We start from the raw sequence: 17309 nt of genomic DNA, 5'->3' as shown, positions 1-17309 counted from the left end.
TCACATTCTCCTCTCCTTGCACAGTGCTCTCCACAAGGCACTCTTCACCTCTGTGTTCCTCAGGCTGTAGATTAGGGGGTTCAGCATGGGGTTGAAAAGGCTGTAAAACAGGGAAAGGACCTTCTGCTGCTCCTCAGGGTGACTGGATTTGGGGACCATGTACATGACGATGGCACTGCCGAAGAAGAGCCCCACCACACAGATGTGGGAGGAGCAGGTGGAGAAGGCCTTTCTTTGTCCCTCCCCAGACTGGATCCTCAGGATGGCAAAGAGGATGCGGATGTAGGAGACCAACACCAGGCAGAAGGGCCCTACCAGGATAAAACACAGGCTGCAAAAATGACCAGTTGATTGAGCCAGATGTCTGCACAGGCCAGCCTCAGGACAGACAGGATTTCACAGAAGAAGTGGTTGATCTCATGAGGCCCACAGAAGGGCAGCCTCAGGATGAGAACCACATGGACCAGGGCCAGGAGGAAGCTATATGCCCAGGTAGCAACAGACAGGGTGATGCAGACCCTCCAGTTCATGAAGACAGTGTAATGAAGGGGATGGCAGATGGCTGCATATCTATCATAGGACATCACTACCAAAATTAGGCACTCAGTATGAGCAAAAGCCAGACACAAAAATGTCTGCATTATGCAAGGGACAAAGAAGATGGTTCTTTTCTTGCTCAGAAGGTTTACCAGCATCTTGGGGACATTGTTGGAGGCGTAGGACATGTCAACAACCGCCAGGTGTGAGAGGAAGAAATACATGGGGGTGTGAAGTCTGGAGTCCAGACAGATGAGCCCCAGGATGGCCCCGTTCCCCAGCAGGGTGAAGGTGTAGAACAGGAAGAAAAGCCCAAAAAGGAAATATTCCAGTGCTGGGTCCACCTGGAATCCCAGCAGGGTGACCTCTGAGATCCTCGACTGGTTGCCTCCCATGCTCTTGTGGCCAAAACTGATGGAGCCACTTCCACAACAGGAAGGTCAGAGCTGAAGACCAATCAAAGATGCACAATATTTACTGAGTGTTGGAAACAGCATTCAGAAATGAATCGTTGTGGGTGGATTTTCTATATTTTATTCTTAGATATGTTGTTAAGCTAATTCAGTGTGCCAATAAAAAATGAGAAATATCACCCTTGTTCAATGAAATAATAGGGATAATATACATGTTATTATGTGTGCTTCCATAATACTCCTACACCACGTATGTGTAAGTCACTCACAACATGAGTTTAGACTTAAGATACAGAAGGAGCCATGATTGTGTAGTGGTTAAGTGTTGTGTCTGCTATCCAAAAGGTTGGCAGTTTGACTCCACTGAAAGCTCCTTGGGAACCCTATGAGGCAGTTCTACTCTGTCCTATAGAGTTTCTATGAGTCAGAATTGCCAGAGAGTTTTTTTTAATTTTTATTTTAAGATATGGAAGTTTGGTATAAACAACCTCTCTAAATTAGCCATGCATGAGCATGTTGTGGTAAAAGAAACCGTTAACATATAGTTAAATTTCTGTAAATTGGCCTCTAGCCATAAGTAAGTCAAAAACAACCTCTCCAATCTCTAATGTTGAGTGTAATGTTGAAGAGAAGATGCAACATACAGATAATCTTTAACGGTGATAAAAAGAGGGAACACAGTTGTCTTTGTTAGACGTGACATCACATAGACCTTAGCTGTGATTCCAGATAAGAAAATCACATGTAAACCCTGGACTTCAGGTCCCTGAGTAAGAGAACATATCTTTCTAGACTCTAGATTCTCATGCTCTCTGAAGACTGAGACCCTGCCAGACTGAGACTTTGCCTAGCACATTCAACTTCAAATACCTAAAAGGGACCTCTGCCAAGCACGAGCCATGGTTCAAGCCTTCCTCCTGAGATCTCTTGCTAAAGGTTCATGGCTGAAGCCTAAAGACTTAGACTCTAACCATTAAATTAACCTTTTGTTGTCCTGATTCTCCGGAAACCATGGTGGCTTAGTGGTTAAGTGCTATGGCTGCTAACCAAAGGGTTGGCAGTTTGGATCTGCCAGGTGCTCCTTGGAAACTCTATGGGGCAGTTCTTCTCTGTCTTATAGGGTCACTATGAGTTGGAATTGACTCGACAGCTCTCGGTTTGGTTTTTGGTTTTGCCCTGATTCTCCAGACTTAAACGAATGTCTTGTGACCTTACCTGCATGCCTTGCCATGACTACCTTGTGATAAATTAAAGGAATCTATTTTTTTTTTTATTCATAATAAACTTAAGTCTATCTTTACTTATTTTACACAAAATCCCACGGGTGTGTGTGTGTGTGTGTGTGTGTGTGTGTATGGATACCTGAGTGGTGCAAATGGTTAGTACACGCAGCTGCTGACTTAAAGTTTGGGAGTTTGAGGCCACTCAGAGGAACCTTGGAAGAAAGGCCTGGTGATACTTCTGAAAAATCAGCATTGAAAACCCTGTGAAGCAAAGTTCTATTCTAACACACATGGGGCCATTATGAGTTGGAGTCAATTAGACAGCAATGTGTATTTTATAGATATATATGTGTGTGTGTGTATAATATTTATTATATAATAAAATATGTTGTAATATAACATAACAGGACATATTATATTCTATATATAATAGAATAACATACACACACACACATTATTCTGGAGAATTCAAGCATCCTGGCTTCTGTTTCGAGACACAGTCATGGTTATTAATGTAGGTAGAGGAAAGACGATGCCCACAAAACCCTCACACTAGCGGGTGGTTTCCTTTCCTATGCCTTCTTGCCTCCTTGGCCCAAGACATGGTATGATTGGAGCCTCTGTTCCTATGGCTTGCTCACTTATTCACTCAAGAGGGTGAATGACTGTGGCCTCTGTTCCCATGGCCTGCATACTTACTCACTCGGATTTTCTCATTCTTTTCTACCACTTCATTCAGATTTGAAATCCCTTCTAAATAACTTCACTGTTTGCAGTTTCTTTAAAGCTTTCCAGCCCTCTCTTCTCAGCAGCTAATACTCCTAGAAGCACCTTCTGGTACCCTCTTTTCCATCTTTAGTGTCTATGGTTTATTTCAAGAGTTTTATTTACCTCTTAGTCGGCACTTGACCCTGAAACTGGGCATCAGGTGAAAGAATTCTTTGGCTACAAACGATGAGCACATGTGTACATATTATCTTAAATAGAGCTAAACTTGATGACGTTTCTGCAGCCTTGTAAAGTGTGAAACTTAAAAGAGGTAAACCAATGTATGTTAGCAGCGATTACACTCAGACAGTTGTACTGTAATGGTATTTTATTCGGCTCTTGTCTTTTCTCCCTTTTATACCTTAATATGAAGACAAATCTCAGGACTTATCTTACATTCTGCTATGACAGACTCTTCTGTCATCACCATGTCTTTCCAGCTTTGGCAACTCCCTTTGCCATCAGATCCCCTGGGAACCTTCCTCCTCGTCACCTGTTGCCAATGTAACATCCTGTCGCTGCTCTGACAGATTCTGAGCAGGTCACTGGGAGGGAGATGAGTTGGCCCAATAGTTGGTTAGTTTTTTCTAGGTCACTCTTCCAGGGAAAACTGGGGCCTTCCCCCAGCAGATGGGGACTGAGGACCATGAAAGGCAAGATGGCAAGATCCCTGACACTGCAGAACCTGGTGCTGTCCCTTTCCACTTTCCTTTCAGTTTCTCAGAAACAACTTGAGAGCTAGCTTTACTTTTAAGTCAGGTTAATGGTTCAGATCCAACAGAACATTTTAAAAATATAATTTCCATGCTTTCTTCCTCTTAAAAATTTAGAACTTCAAAACTAATAACTTTAAACTGCCGTATATATTTGTGTGCACACGTGCGCACACACACACACATATGTGTAAAAACAAAAAAACCTGCTGCTGTTGAGTCAATTCTGACCCATAGCAACCCTATAGGGCAGAGCAGAGCTGTTGCACAGGATTTCTAAGGAGCCGCTGGTGGATTCTAACTGCTGACTTTTTGGTTAGCGGTTGTAGCTCTTAACCATTACACTACCAGGGTTTTCTCATAATCCCACGGTTTTTTACAATTTCTCATTTTTGGAAAACTTTGGTTACCACTTATTTTTAGTAGGATTGAGATAAATGTTCTTTCAAACTGAACTTTTTTCCTTAATTAACGATTCTTTCTTTAGGATATATTCTAAAAGTCAAATTGCAAATTGCAGATTCTTAAGAGAGAGACATATCAAGGCTCCTGATATCTAACGCCAGCTTCCCTCCTGCTAATGTGAACCAACTTCAGTCCCCACCAGCAGTGTGGGAGAATCAGGCCTCTCCCGCGAGGCTATGATACTAAGTATTGTCAGTGATAACCTCTACTTATGTGATATATGGGCAGTCAACCCCAACAGGGACTGGGAGGACTGTCCCTTCACAGGGGTCAGTCAGTGCAGAGTCCATGGGAAGGTAGGACCTGCTGAGTTCTGGGACAGGAAGACAGTGTACATCAACTGAGGTGAGCAAGAGGCTGGAAATGCTCATTGTAACCTTGTTTATGGTAGTAAAGATTGGGAATTAACATAAAACTCCAATTCATCATTGGGTTCAATAAATTTTGCTACTTCCAAAACACAGACTACCATCCACCCTTAAAAATGATAACCTAGATCTATATTTCCATGTAAAATATATATATGTGTGGGTATGACTACACTTATATTTTAAAATATAAACACATTTATACATGTATGCCTTTTGTGTCTCTTTATATACAAATCAGAAAATTATGTGAGGTAAATATGAAACTTCTTACACTGTTTATCTCTAGAGAGTGTAAGCTTTAACTTCCAAAATATTAGCCATTGAAAAGCCCATGAGACACAGTTCTACTCTGACAGATATCGTTGGGGGGAGGGGCATGAGTCAAAATCTCCTTGATAACAACTCATTTTTTGTTTTTGTTTTTAGAGTAGAAGTGGACCTTAAATCAGGTTGAAAAGTACTGTGCCATCCACCAAAGTGTGAACGAGAGCACAAGCAAAGCCCCAAAGTTGCACAGGTTGAGGAAGTAAAGTTTGTCATTGAGAGAAGCACATTTCACTGCCCTTTTCATTTCCTTATCAGTAAAGTAGCTTCTGGGGAGCTCAAGTTAAAAGCCAAAAGAATGACAAAAAAAAAAGAAAAAGTGTCTTGAAAAACAGAATCAGGACTGGTAGGGAATTTAGCCTCATCTAGCCTTGGTGGTGCAGTGGTTAAGAGATTGGCTGCTAAACAAAGGGCAGCAGTTCGAATCCACCAGCCACTCCTTGGAAACACTATGGTGCAGTTCTTCTCTGTCCTATACGGTAGCTATGAGTCAGAATGAACTCGCTGGCAATGGGTTTGGTTTTGTTTCAGTACAGGACTGCCAGAAGAATGAACAGGTCTGTCCTGGAAGAAGTACAGCCAGAATGCTCCTTAGAAGGAAGGATGCCCAGAAGAATGAACAGGTCTGTCCTGGGAGAAGTACAGCCAGAATGCTCCTTAGAAGGAAGGATGGCCAGAAGCCGTCTCACATACTATGGACATGTTATCAGGAGGGACCAGTCCCTGGAGAAGGACATTATGCTTGGTAAAGTGGAGGGTCAGTGAAAAAGAAGACCCTCAACAATATTGACACGGCGTCTGCAACAATGGGCTCAAGCATAGCAATTGTGACGATGGGATGGCGCAGGACCCAGCAGTGGTTCATTTTGTTGTACACAGAGTTGCTATGAGTCAGAATTGACTTGCTTACACCTAACAACAACACTGCAAGAGTGAGGAGACCTGGCGGTGCAGTGGTTAAGCACCCAGCTGCTAACCAAAAGGTTGGTGGCTCAAACCCAACAGCCACTTTATGGGAGAAATGTAAAGGAAACCCTATGGGGCAGTTCTACTCTGTCCTGCAGGGCCGCTATGAGTCGAAGCTGACTTGATGGCAATGGGTTTAGTTTTTGGTGAGCTTGGAATTCTCAGTGCTCCAGGTCATTTCGTATACTTTTTAGGGTGTTCTTAAAAAAGCTTGGTCAGTCATCATAAAGAGCAAGGAACAAGAGTGATGATGGAAAACACATTAATGACTTCAGAAGAAGTCTCTTCTGTCTGCCTCTGGAGCTCATCGAGCCGCAGGAAACGAGAGGTTGAACTTATTCCCGAGTCAGTCTCTGCAGAGACTTAAGAGACTCCGGGAGGGAAGAAGGAAGTGGTGGGCAGAGACCCCAGGTGGGGAACGGGGCGAGAGCCTAAGAGGGAGGCACCGAGCTGAGGGCCACCTATAGCAAGAAGGCTGGCTGGACCTGATGTGGGGTCCTGGCAGGCAGCACGGGAATGTCCCTGGGGTCTCCCTATGTGAGTTGTAGGACTGTGTCTTACCACACATAGGCTGGTGACACATGGCAGGAACTTGGGTATTTCAGGAACCAAGAAGGCAGGTCACTAGCTCCCTTTTACCACAGGACTAGAATTCCTTGACTCATCAAAGAGAAGCTCACAATTAAAATAATCTGAGATTAGAGGATTATATGTGAACTTTTTTTTGAAATAAATCTCTTAAACGAGTAGCCTTGAATGACCTATTCCTAAAGGGTAGAAATAAACAAGTTTGGCAAATAGAATCTGTAGTGAAACAATCACTTCACCAAATGTGAACTACGTCCAGGCCACATTAACTGTGTGTGACACTCGATGCCAATCATATCTGTGCCAGTTTCATAGCAAAGGTCATGAGGAGGCAGCTCTATTGCAGTGGCTGTGACAGACAATAATTGTTGACCAGCTGAGTTGTGAGACTAAGGAAGGTAAGAAATCAGTACACTAACTATGGGCATAGTTGGCATTTGGATTTCACTGTTCAAGGATTCTTTTTTTTTCCTCTACGAAAGCCAGGGGCAGAGACAAGAGAGAGGCAGAGACCTGCGGAGGAAGAATTTCTGAAAGTGTCAGCTCCAGTTACTCCCTAAGAAAGATCTCAGTGGACAGGATGAGGGGAAGAGCTGCATGGATCCACGTCTCTGTCCACGCAGAGTTGATGGAATTAGCCATGCCTGAAGAGGACCTGCCAGGAACCCTGGTGAGGAAGGCCTGACCCCTGAACGGGAACAGAAGTGATGTGATTAGCAGTGTTGGCCAGACCACCATCTGATCTTGATTCTGAAAGGTGGACTACGTGTTGTGGTTAGGCTACAGGGTGTCCATGTTCCTGGGGGAAAATGAAGAATTTAAGGGCATCAAATCTACGGTGTACTCTCAAAATCGAAGCCTCATTTTTGTCATCTGTAAAATGGTCTAAATGGCTGATGTGAAGGATAAATACCATTAAATTCATACATATCCAGAGTTCAGTGAATGTTAGTTATTACGAGTAGTATTAAGGAAGACCACGACATTGAGGGAGAATCTAAATCCCTGGAATAAGAAAGTCAACAAAGCCATTATAGTATTGCAAATATTTTCAGGATCATCTCACTTTTCTTTTTGCCTACCAGTGGTGGCCACACCATGGGTAATGACTCTGAGATTTCCCAGGGCCCTGGCTGTGACCACAGGCCCAGGGTCAGAAGCTGATAGTTCAGGAAGGGCCTTTTGTTGCTGGTCCTGGAGCTAGTGATGGCTGTCCCTCCCTCTCTCCCATGTCCCACCTGCTATCACCATCTCTGGCAATGAGCTACTTTTACTTACAGTGGTATAGTCTCTGGTCTTTTCTTCAAACATAACCTTGGGCTTAGAATGGACCTCACCAGGAAGAAGAGAGAACCTGTAGACTGGGGTTGATTCTCATTCCTAAGTGGCCTCACTGGAATGAAGCCCAGATACAGAACACTAACTGAACTTTATGATAAATTTGATTTGTCTTCCTAGAGGAAGGGTGTTTTCAATCATCATGTGAATCCAGCCCACTCTCCAGGGACACAAATGATGATTCAGAGGGGCCATGAGGGCTTACATCCACTCACTTTCTCCCTAGAGGGAATGGAACAATATGCTACCGTCCTATCAACAGGTGAACCAATGAATGCATTTCCATGTTTATTCTCTGTTCTTTCAGTAGTCCCATGAGGTGTGTTTGCCTGTGCTGGTTTGGGAATGGGTGCAGCCAGAATTTCTGTAAATGAGGCAAGACCCTGCAAGAGAAAACAAAACAACAACAACAAAAAATCAAGGTCATGTCATAAGTTAATTTCTCCAGATATTTGAATTTACTTTATCAATTCTAAAATTGTTCCCCTGGCCAATTCCTCATGTTCGACTCTAGAGGGAAGGTTAAGATTTCTTGATCTCTCAGAGTTAGAGCCCCACAGACTCTGTTAATGGGTCCTCTAAGGAAGGTCATTTTCTCCCAAAACAGAAAATGTTATTGCAAAATAATCATCCCAAGTTTCTCAATGATAAGTATTTTTTGATTTAGCAGTTCTGATAGGCCTCCTCTTCTTTTTAAATGTATTTTGTCAGCTTGTCCTCCATCTCAGGCATCTCCAGATTTTCTAGCTGCAGCTTTTACTTCCTCACCCTTGTTTGGTGCCAATACAGAAAATGAGCATAGTTCTTCCTCTCGCTCTTGGTCTTTTTTTTCACCCTCTATATCGTAATGTTTGATGACTGTAAAGTTCTTCTTCTTCTTCGTTTTCTGTATCTGCACTTAATCTAGTTCTTCATAGAGTCTTGGTTCTTCAAATGTGGTTTGAGAAGCACTTCAAGGTAGCAATAACATATTTAAGCTACTTTAAAGCATAGAAAATTATATATTTAAAATGAAGCAAATTGGAGTTATTTCTCTTTTAAAAGAATCTGTATGGCCACTAGAGCCTCACTCCACTTACATCCTTGCTCTGCAAAACGTTCTCTGCTTCACTCAGGTGCTAGCCCCTGCAGTTCTCACTCTTGAAATTCTTATTTCTAGTTTCAATTTCATTTTAACCTCGTTTTTCCCATTTGACTCCCAACATAGTACCAATCCTTCACAACACCCCTGGACCCTCTTCGATTTTCCTAACCGGCAATTGTAGCTCCCTTCTCTGACAGACTAAAACATTTACTATTACCATGCTTATAGCTGTGCCTAAGTAATGTTTTACTATAGGTTTATGACAAAAAATATAATATGTGAACTTGGACTAGCAGGGCTGGTGAGAGAACACTGTAAATTAGAAGAAGAATTATGTAAATGTTAAATTTCCTGCTTGTGACAACTATACTGTGGTTTGTCGTTGTTGTTAAGTGCCTTCGAATCCATTTCGATTCATAGCAATCCTATGTACAACAGAACAAAACACTGCCCAGCCTTGTGCCATCCACTGTATCAATTCACCTTGTTGAGAGTCTTCCTCTTTTTTGATGATGCTCTACTTTACCAAGCATGATGTGGTTAGGCTAGAGAATATCCATGTTCCCGGGGGAAAATGAAGAATTTAAGGGTAAACAGGCATCAGGTCTACAGCTTACTCTCAAATGGTTCAGCAAATATGTATATATAAAGAAAATTAAACAAAAATCAAATATATTTTTAAAGGAAAGCATTTTCTGAATCTTGGTGACGGTGTATGGGAATGCTTTGCAAGGTTTTGACACTTTTCTGTAAGTTTGAATTAATTTTAAAATAAAATATTAAAAACAAAAAGGTAAGCAAATCTTGTGGGACAATCTTTTAGTAGGACAAGCATGCATCCTCACTCTTAAAGTAAATTACTACAATTTTCATTGATTCTGTAGCTATGACCTTTCTCTCACAATTCTGTCCTGTATGTTGTTATTGTTGTTGGTGCCATTGAGTCAGTTCTGACTCATAGCGACCCCATGCACAACAGAACAAAACACTGCCCGATCCTGCACCAACCTCAAATCATTGTTATGCTTTAACCCACTGTTGAAGCCGCTTGTCAATCCATCACTTTGAGAGTCTTGCTCTTCTTTGCTGACCGTCTACTTTACCAAGCATGATGTCCTTCTCCGGGGACTGATTTCTCCTGAAAATGTGTCCAAAGTATGTGAAACAAGTCTTGCCATCCTCACTTCCAAGGAACATTCTGGCTGTACTTCCTCCAAGACACATGTGTTCATTCTTTTGGCAGTCTATGGTATAGTCAATATTCTTCTCCAACACAATAATTCATATAGAGGTTATTAAGGAATGGGGGGAGGGCAACAAAACACGGGTCACATCATTTATCTTGTCGGGACTCCAGCTCCATACAGAGATGGAAGTGTTCCTCTTCTGGATTGTCTCCTTGTTTTATGCCTTCAGTCTACTGAGGAATAGGATGATCTTGGGGCTCTTCCGTCTGGACCCCAGACTGCACAACTCCATGTACTTCTTCCTCTCACACTTGGCTGTCATTGACAAGGCCTTTGCTTCCAACAATATCCCCAAGATGCTGGCAAACCCAGTTGAACATGAAAAAACTATTTCCTTTGTCTCATGCATCATGCAGAAGTTTTTGTTTTTTGTTTTTGCTGCTACGGAATGACTTGGTGATGATGTCCTATGATAGTATGTGGCTATCTGCCATGCCCTTCATTCAACTGTCATCATGAGCTAGAGAGTGTGCACTGTCCTGGCCATCACTTCCTGGACATGTGGGTTTATCGTGGCCTCGTAAATGTGATTATTTTCCTAAGACTGCCTTTCTGTGGGGCCCAGGAAGTGAACCGTCTCTTCTGTGAAGTGTTATCTGTCCTCAAGCTGGCCTGTGCTGATACCTGAATCGATGAAGTCATCAACTTTGCTGCCTGCATATTTGTCTTTGTTGGGCCCCTATGCTTGGTGGTAGTCTTCTATACACGCATCCTCTGGGCCTTCCCGAGGATCCAGTCCAGGGAGGGCCTCAGAAAAGCTTTCTTCACCTGCTTGTCGCACATTTACATGGGAGGGCTCTTCGTTGGCATAGCCATGATGGTTTGTTTGGTCCCAGACAGCAGTCAACTACAGGAGCAGCAGAAAATCCTCTCCATATTATGGTCTTGTTACCGCAGTTTCACGAGTTAGAGCCACCTGCCGCAAATAGCCAATTCTTGAGACGGGGTGAGGTGGGTAGCAAGAGCTTTATTAGATATACCGGTATATGGAGACAGAGGGGAATGATCTCCTCCTAAAGTCATCTGTCTCCCCGTACTACCGATCAGTTCAGGTTTTTAAGGGAAAAGGGGCCATAAGTTTTAGGGACTTGCAGACTGTGTGCTCTCTTTTTTCTGCTCGGTTTTGGTGGTCGTATCTCAAACATGCTGATCTTGTCCTGCCATTATCCCATCAGCTCAGGAGGTAGCTGGCGCTATCCTTCGTCTTAGATCAATATCACTTGTTTTCCACAGTCTTAGAGGAAACATTGGTTAACACTTAACCGTTTGGGGAGCTAACATCAGGATCTTACTTGGAGGCTGGGATGGGCTGGGGGAGGGAAAGGAGAGAAAGAAGAAAGAAGAAGGAAAAAAAATTGGCTCAGGTACTGTTCAAGATATGGCTGAGCAACCTGTTTGTCTCTTCAACTTAGTGCTGAATCCCTACATCTACAGCCTGAGCGGTGCCCAGAGGAAGGGTGCCTTCTACAGAGCACTGGGGAAGAAGAGGGCCATGTGACTGAGGGTAGAGTTTTAGTGGAGGGAAATGTGGTTGGCTGACGTAATAAAACTCAACACAAATTCACAACAGGAAGTTTATTATAAGAATGGGAATAGTTCCAATCTTGTTCCTGAACATGGGACAAAATTCTGCAGATAAAAAATATCCTCTTAGTTTGAGAAGCCATGACAGAATATGGGTCAGATCAATGATGGGAATATTTAATCTCTTTTTAAAGTGTTGAAAAAAATATTTTTTAAATCATAAATAGGGTTGTTTGGAGAAAAATTTTTGTTTTAATGTCAGAAAGTTACATTTATATGTTATTCTGGCTGATCGAGCTGGACATATGTGACTCCTTACCATCTCGAGGTAGCAAAACTTGACACAGTGGCTGCAACAATGAGCACAAGTATAGCAACAATTGTGAGGATGGCACAGGACCCGGAAGTGTTTCCTTCTGTTGTGCTTAGGGTCACTACGAGTCAGAATCGACTCAACGACACCTAACAACAACAACAACATAGTTCACATTAGGGTACAATAAAAAAAAAAAATTTTTTTTATAATTATATGGATTTTGACAAATGCATGATGTCATGTATCTGCCATCACAGTATCATACAAAATAAATTCACCACCTTAAAAATGTACTGCGCTCCACATATTTATTCCCCTTCCCCCACCTTCTCACTCCCTGGCCAGTACTGCTATTCTTAATGCCTCTATAGTCTTACCTTTTTGAACATCATATAATTAAAATCGTACACTATATAGTCTTTTCAGTCTGTTTCCTTTCACTTAGAAATATGGATTTAAGCTTTGTCCATGACTTTCTGTGGTGTGATAGCTCATTTCTTATTATCACTGAATAATACTCCATGGTATGGACGTACCACAGTTTGTTTATCCATTCACCTGTTGAAGAACATCTTGGTTGCTTCCAAGTTTTGGCAATTATGAATAATGCTGCTACAAAAATTCATTTCTGGGTTTCATGTGGACATAAGTTTTTAACTCATTTGGGTAAATAGCTAGGACAGCAACTGCTAGATTACATGGTAAGAATACTTTTAGCCTTTCAAAGCTCTGCCCTATTGATTTGCCATGTGGCTGTATCATTTTTGCATTCTCACCAGCAGTGAATGAGAGTTCCTGCTGCTCCACAACCTCACCAGCATTTGATGTTGTCAGTCTTTTGGATTTTAACCATTTTTTTTAATAGGTGTGTAGTAGTACCTCAGCATTGTTTTAATTTACCCTTCCCAATTGACATATGATGTCAGGTATCGTTTCATATGCCTTTTTTCAATCATCTGTATGTCTTCCTTGGTTAGGAGTCTGGAGAAATATCTTTTGCTCATTTTGTAACTGGGTTTTTAGTTTTCTGATTGTTGAGTATTAAGAGTTTTTGTATATTTTGGATATAAATCCTTTATTAGATAAATGCTTTGGCTTGACTTTTCATTCTCTTAACAATGTCTTTTGCAGAGTAGAAGTTTTAAATTTTAATAAGGTCCAGCTTTCAACGTTCTTCTTTCACAGAATAGTTTTGATGTTGCATCTAAAAAACAATCAACAAACACAAGGTCACATAGATTTTCACCTATGCTATCATCTATAAATTTTATAGTTTGCATTTCACATTTAGGTTATAACCCATTTTGAGTCAATTTTTGTGAAATGTGGAAGGCTTCCATCTAGATTATTATTATAATTATTCTTGCATGTGGGTGTCCAGTTGTTTCAACGCCATTTGTTGAAAAGACTATCCTTCCCCCATTGCTTTGCCTTTGCTCCTTCGTTAAGTATCAGTTGACTATATTTGTGTGAGCCTATTTCTGGGCTACCTATTCTGTTCCACTGGTTTATTCATGTTTTTTGATTGTTTGTTTTTTTGCTTTTTACCAATACCATGCTATCTTCATCAGCAGCACTTTTAGTGCCATATTTCTACATCTGAACAATCTAGGAGGCACAGCTTCTCATATATCTTCCTGGGGATTGTAGAGAAATACAATTTCATAAAAATGTAATATTTTAAATGTTTGGATACTGTAGTTTGTGACATCTTTCCAAGGCTTATACCCTTGAGATATTTGCAAATCTGGGTGGATACAGCGTGAGGCCAATATTTGGTCTGTTCATTCCCTAGAAATTTCCTCCAAAGACAATTAGGCACTATTTTTGGACTTCTGCAGAGAGAAAATTCAGAGATTCTTTTTTTCCCTTAGGGAGAAGGTAGGTAGACTTGATGTCTCATCGCTCTTCTGGGAATTTGAGTTCCTAATAGACACTCAGATGAATCTAAAATAAAACCTTTACACTGGAGGCTTAATTAGGACTTTGTCTTCTGTGCAATACTATCAGCAACTGGAATAAATGCTCCTGAATCTATAATTTATTCTTCCAAAGGCTGCGCGAGTATCTTAGAGATGTAAGTCATATGTATAGGGTTTATTCTAGCACAAAGTAGATTCTTGAGAGAAAATCCAGCACCGACACCTTCTTATGTAGAAGAGATTCATTTTCAATGGGAAGTGGTCTTCAACACATGTAATTTATCAGCGTGTCAGCAGAAATTACCATGCCTACATGCAGAGGAATGAAATCCTGGGTGATATTCTCTCCTGACTCAAAGTATATGTTGCAGGTAGATGGAGCAGACACCTACATGTCCTTACCCCCAACCCTAGGAACTTTATACTGCTATGCTATGGCACTGGTCCTCTGACTTCCTCAGCATCTCTCTCATCATCATTCCTCCATTAGGTAGAGTGATAATGGTCCAAGTTAGCACGACTTTACCAATTGATAGGGATTTACAAGAATGAGAGTCTTTATATTCAGGCATTGCCTCCAGGTAAGGATCTGATACAACCAAAAGAATAAAAGTACTGTATATATTGTTGTTGTTGTTGTTAGGTTCTGACTCACAGTGACCCTGTGTCCAACAGAATGAAACACTAATCAGTCCTGCACCATCCTTACAATTGTTGTTACGCTTGAGCCCATTGTTGTAGCCACTGCGTCAAGTCATTTCATTGACAATCTTCTTTTTTTTGCTGACCTTCTACCAAGAATGACATCCTTATCCAGGGACTGGTCCCTCCTGATAATATGTCCAAAGTATGTGACACAAAGTGTGGCCATTCTTGCCTCTGAGGAGCATTCTGGTTGTAATTTTTCCAAGACAGATTTGTTCATTCTTTAGACAGTCCACAGTATATTCAATATCCTTTGCCAATTAAAGGATATTGTGATTAAAAGGCATCAATTCCTCTTTGGTCTTCCTTATTCATCGTCCAGCTTTTGCAAGCATATGAGGCCATTGAAAACACCATGGCTTGAGTCCGGGTCACCTTAGTCTTTAAGGTGACATCTTTGCTTTTCAGCACTTTAAAGAGGTTTTTTCAGCAGATTTGCCCAATGCAATGCATCTTTTGATTTCTTGACTGCTGCTTCCATGGGTGTTGATGGTGGATTCAAGCAAAATGAAATCCTTGAAAACTTTTGTTTTTTTTTCCATTTATTATGATGTCGTTTATTGATCTAGTTATTAGGATTTTTGTTTTCTTTATGTTGAGGTGTAATCCATAATGAAAGCTATAGTCTTTGATCTTCATCAGTAAGTGCCTCAAGTCTTCTTCACTTTCAGCAAGCAAGGTTGTGTCATCTACATAAAGTTGTTAATGAGTTTTATTCCAATCCTGTTGCCCCATTCTTCGTATAGTCCAGCTTTTTGTATTATTTGCACAGGATACAAATTGAATAAATGTAGTGAAAGGATACAACTCTGACACACACCTTTTCTGACTTTAAACTATGCAGTATCACCTTGTTCTATTCAAATGACTGACTGTTGGTCTATGTACAGGTTCCTTATGAGCACAATTAAGTGTTCTAGAATTCTCACTCTTTGCAATGCTATCCATAATTTGTCATGATCTACACAGTCACATGCCTTTACATTGTCAATAAAACAGAGGCAAACACCCTTCTGGTATTCTTTGCTTTCAGCCAGCATCCATCTGACATCAGCAATGATATCCTTTGCTCTATGTCCTCTTCTGAATTCAGTTTGAATTTCTGACAGTTTCCTCTTGATGTACTTACTGCTGCGGCCACTTTTGAATGATCTTCAGCAAAATTTTACTAGCGTGTGATATTAATAGTATTTTTTGATAATTTCCGCATTTGGTTGTATCACCTTTCTTTGGAATAGGCAAAAATATGGATCATTTCCAGTCAGTTGGCCAGGTAGCTGTCTTCCAAATTTCCTGGACTAGACAAGTGAGCACTTCTAGCTTTGCATCTGTTTGTTGAAACATCTCAAATGGTATTCCATCAATTCCTGGGGCCTTATTTTTCACCAATGCCTTCAGCTAAAGCTCTAGAAATTCCATGTCTTAGGAGAGAGGCTATGCTCTGTGAGTAAGGGCTGTGCTCTAGGAGTAAAAAAAAATTAAATAGGTTTATTCTCAAATACCTAAAAGCAAGCCTTGAGAGAAGCAAGGTGAATTTCAAGTAATTAAATTTCCCCCTAAAAATAAATTAGCCTCTTAATTCTCATGGGTTTCTATTGCATATTAACCATAATGTTCAGCATAAAATATTTAAAAAAAAATACTAAACATGCAAAGAAACAGAAAAAACTATGACAATCAAGAAACATATCAGTGATTAGAAACAAACTGGTAAGTCATCCAGATCTTGACACTGACAGACAAGGACTTAAAAATAACTGTGATCAATATTAAGGAAATAAAGGGTGAAATGGCTAAAAAGATGGAGTATTTCAACAAGAAATAAGAATCTGTATAAAATAAAAAATCAAGTGAGCATTTAAATCTGATATAATGCACTATTGGGTGTATTTCACAATAGTAAAATACACCTGAACTCAGGGTTACAAAATAATTCAAGAACAAATCAACATAAATTATCTAAACTAAAGCACAGAGAAAATAAGAATTGAAAGAACTCAAGAGAGAAAAACGGAGATGTAGGATATGGTCAAAAGGTCTAAAATATATGTAATTGGAGTCCCATAAGGAAAAAAAAAGAATAATGGGACAGAATAAATATTTGATAAAATAATGGCCAGGGACTTCCCAAATATAATAAACAATATTAATACAGATTTTAAAAGCTCAGCAAAACCCAAACAGGATAAATATAAAACACACATACACACGCATTGGAAATATCTTAGTCATACTGCTAAAAACCAGAGATAGTAAAAAAATATTACATTCAGAAACAAAAAAAAAAGATGTATTACTTTCAAAGGAACGGTAATTCTAACCACTTTCCAAAAACCTTGGAATTCAAAAGAGAATGGAATAACTTCTTCAAAGTGTTGAAAGAAAGAACTGTCAACATAGAATTCTATACTCGACAAAAACATCCTTCAAAAATGAAGGTACAAAACATTTGTTCTGAGAAAAACACAATGTGCTTGTTCCAAAAGAATTCACTGCCCGAAGATCTACACTAAAAAAATCTGAAGGACATTCTTTTGGCTGAAGAATAAGGTTCCATTTGGAAGAACAAAAGTGCACGAAGAAATGAACATCTATGAAAAGGATAAAAATAGGGCAAATGTAGAGTAAAATAATATGTAAATCATAGAAAAAATAGTTAAGAAAAAAGGAACAATGAGCAGCTGGACAAATAAAAAATAATGAGGAATATGATGGGTACTGGGTTTTCATGATAAATTTGATTCAATCACTCCAACAATTACATTAAATGTAAATGGTCTATAAAGTTCCAAAACAAAAATTGTC

The 17309-nt window shown here is 40.4% G+C and overlaps 1 protein-coding gene and 1 pseudogene across 1 annotated transcript; one reads left to right on the top strand and one right to left on the bottom strand.

The window, feature by feature from the left end:
* LOC126081689 (olfactory receptor 2A14-like) lies at window positions 1-932 on the bottom strand. Its single transcript, XM_049893690.1, is given in 2 exon segments — window positions 1-323; window positions 326-932. Coding segments are annotated over 2 exon segments (930 nt in total).
* Window positions 933-10105: 9173 nt separating this feature from the next.
* Window positions 10106-11535, top strand: LOC126081754 (olfactory receptor 2A2-like; annotated as a pseudogene).
* Window positions 11536-17309: the final 5774 nt, after the last annotated feature.

The sequence above is a fragment of the Elephas maximus genome, chromosome 8 (genome assembly GCF_024166365.1).
Source record: "Elephas maximus indicus isolate mEleMax1 chromosome 8, mEleMax1 primary haplotype, whole genome shotgun sequence".
Taxonomy (NCBI): domain Eukaryota; kingdom Metazoa; phylum Chordata; class Mammalia; order Proboscidea; family Elephantidae; genus Elephas; species Elephas maximus.
This window is presented reverse-complemented; position numbering and strand designations above follow the sequence as displayed.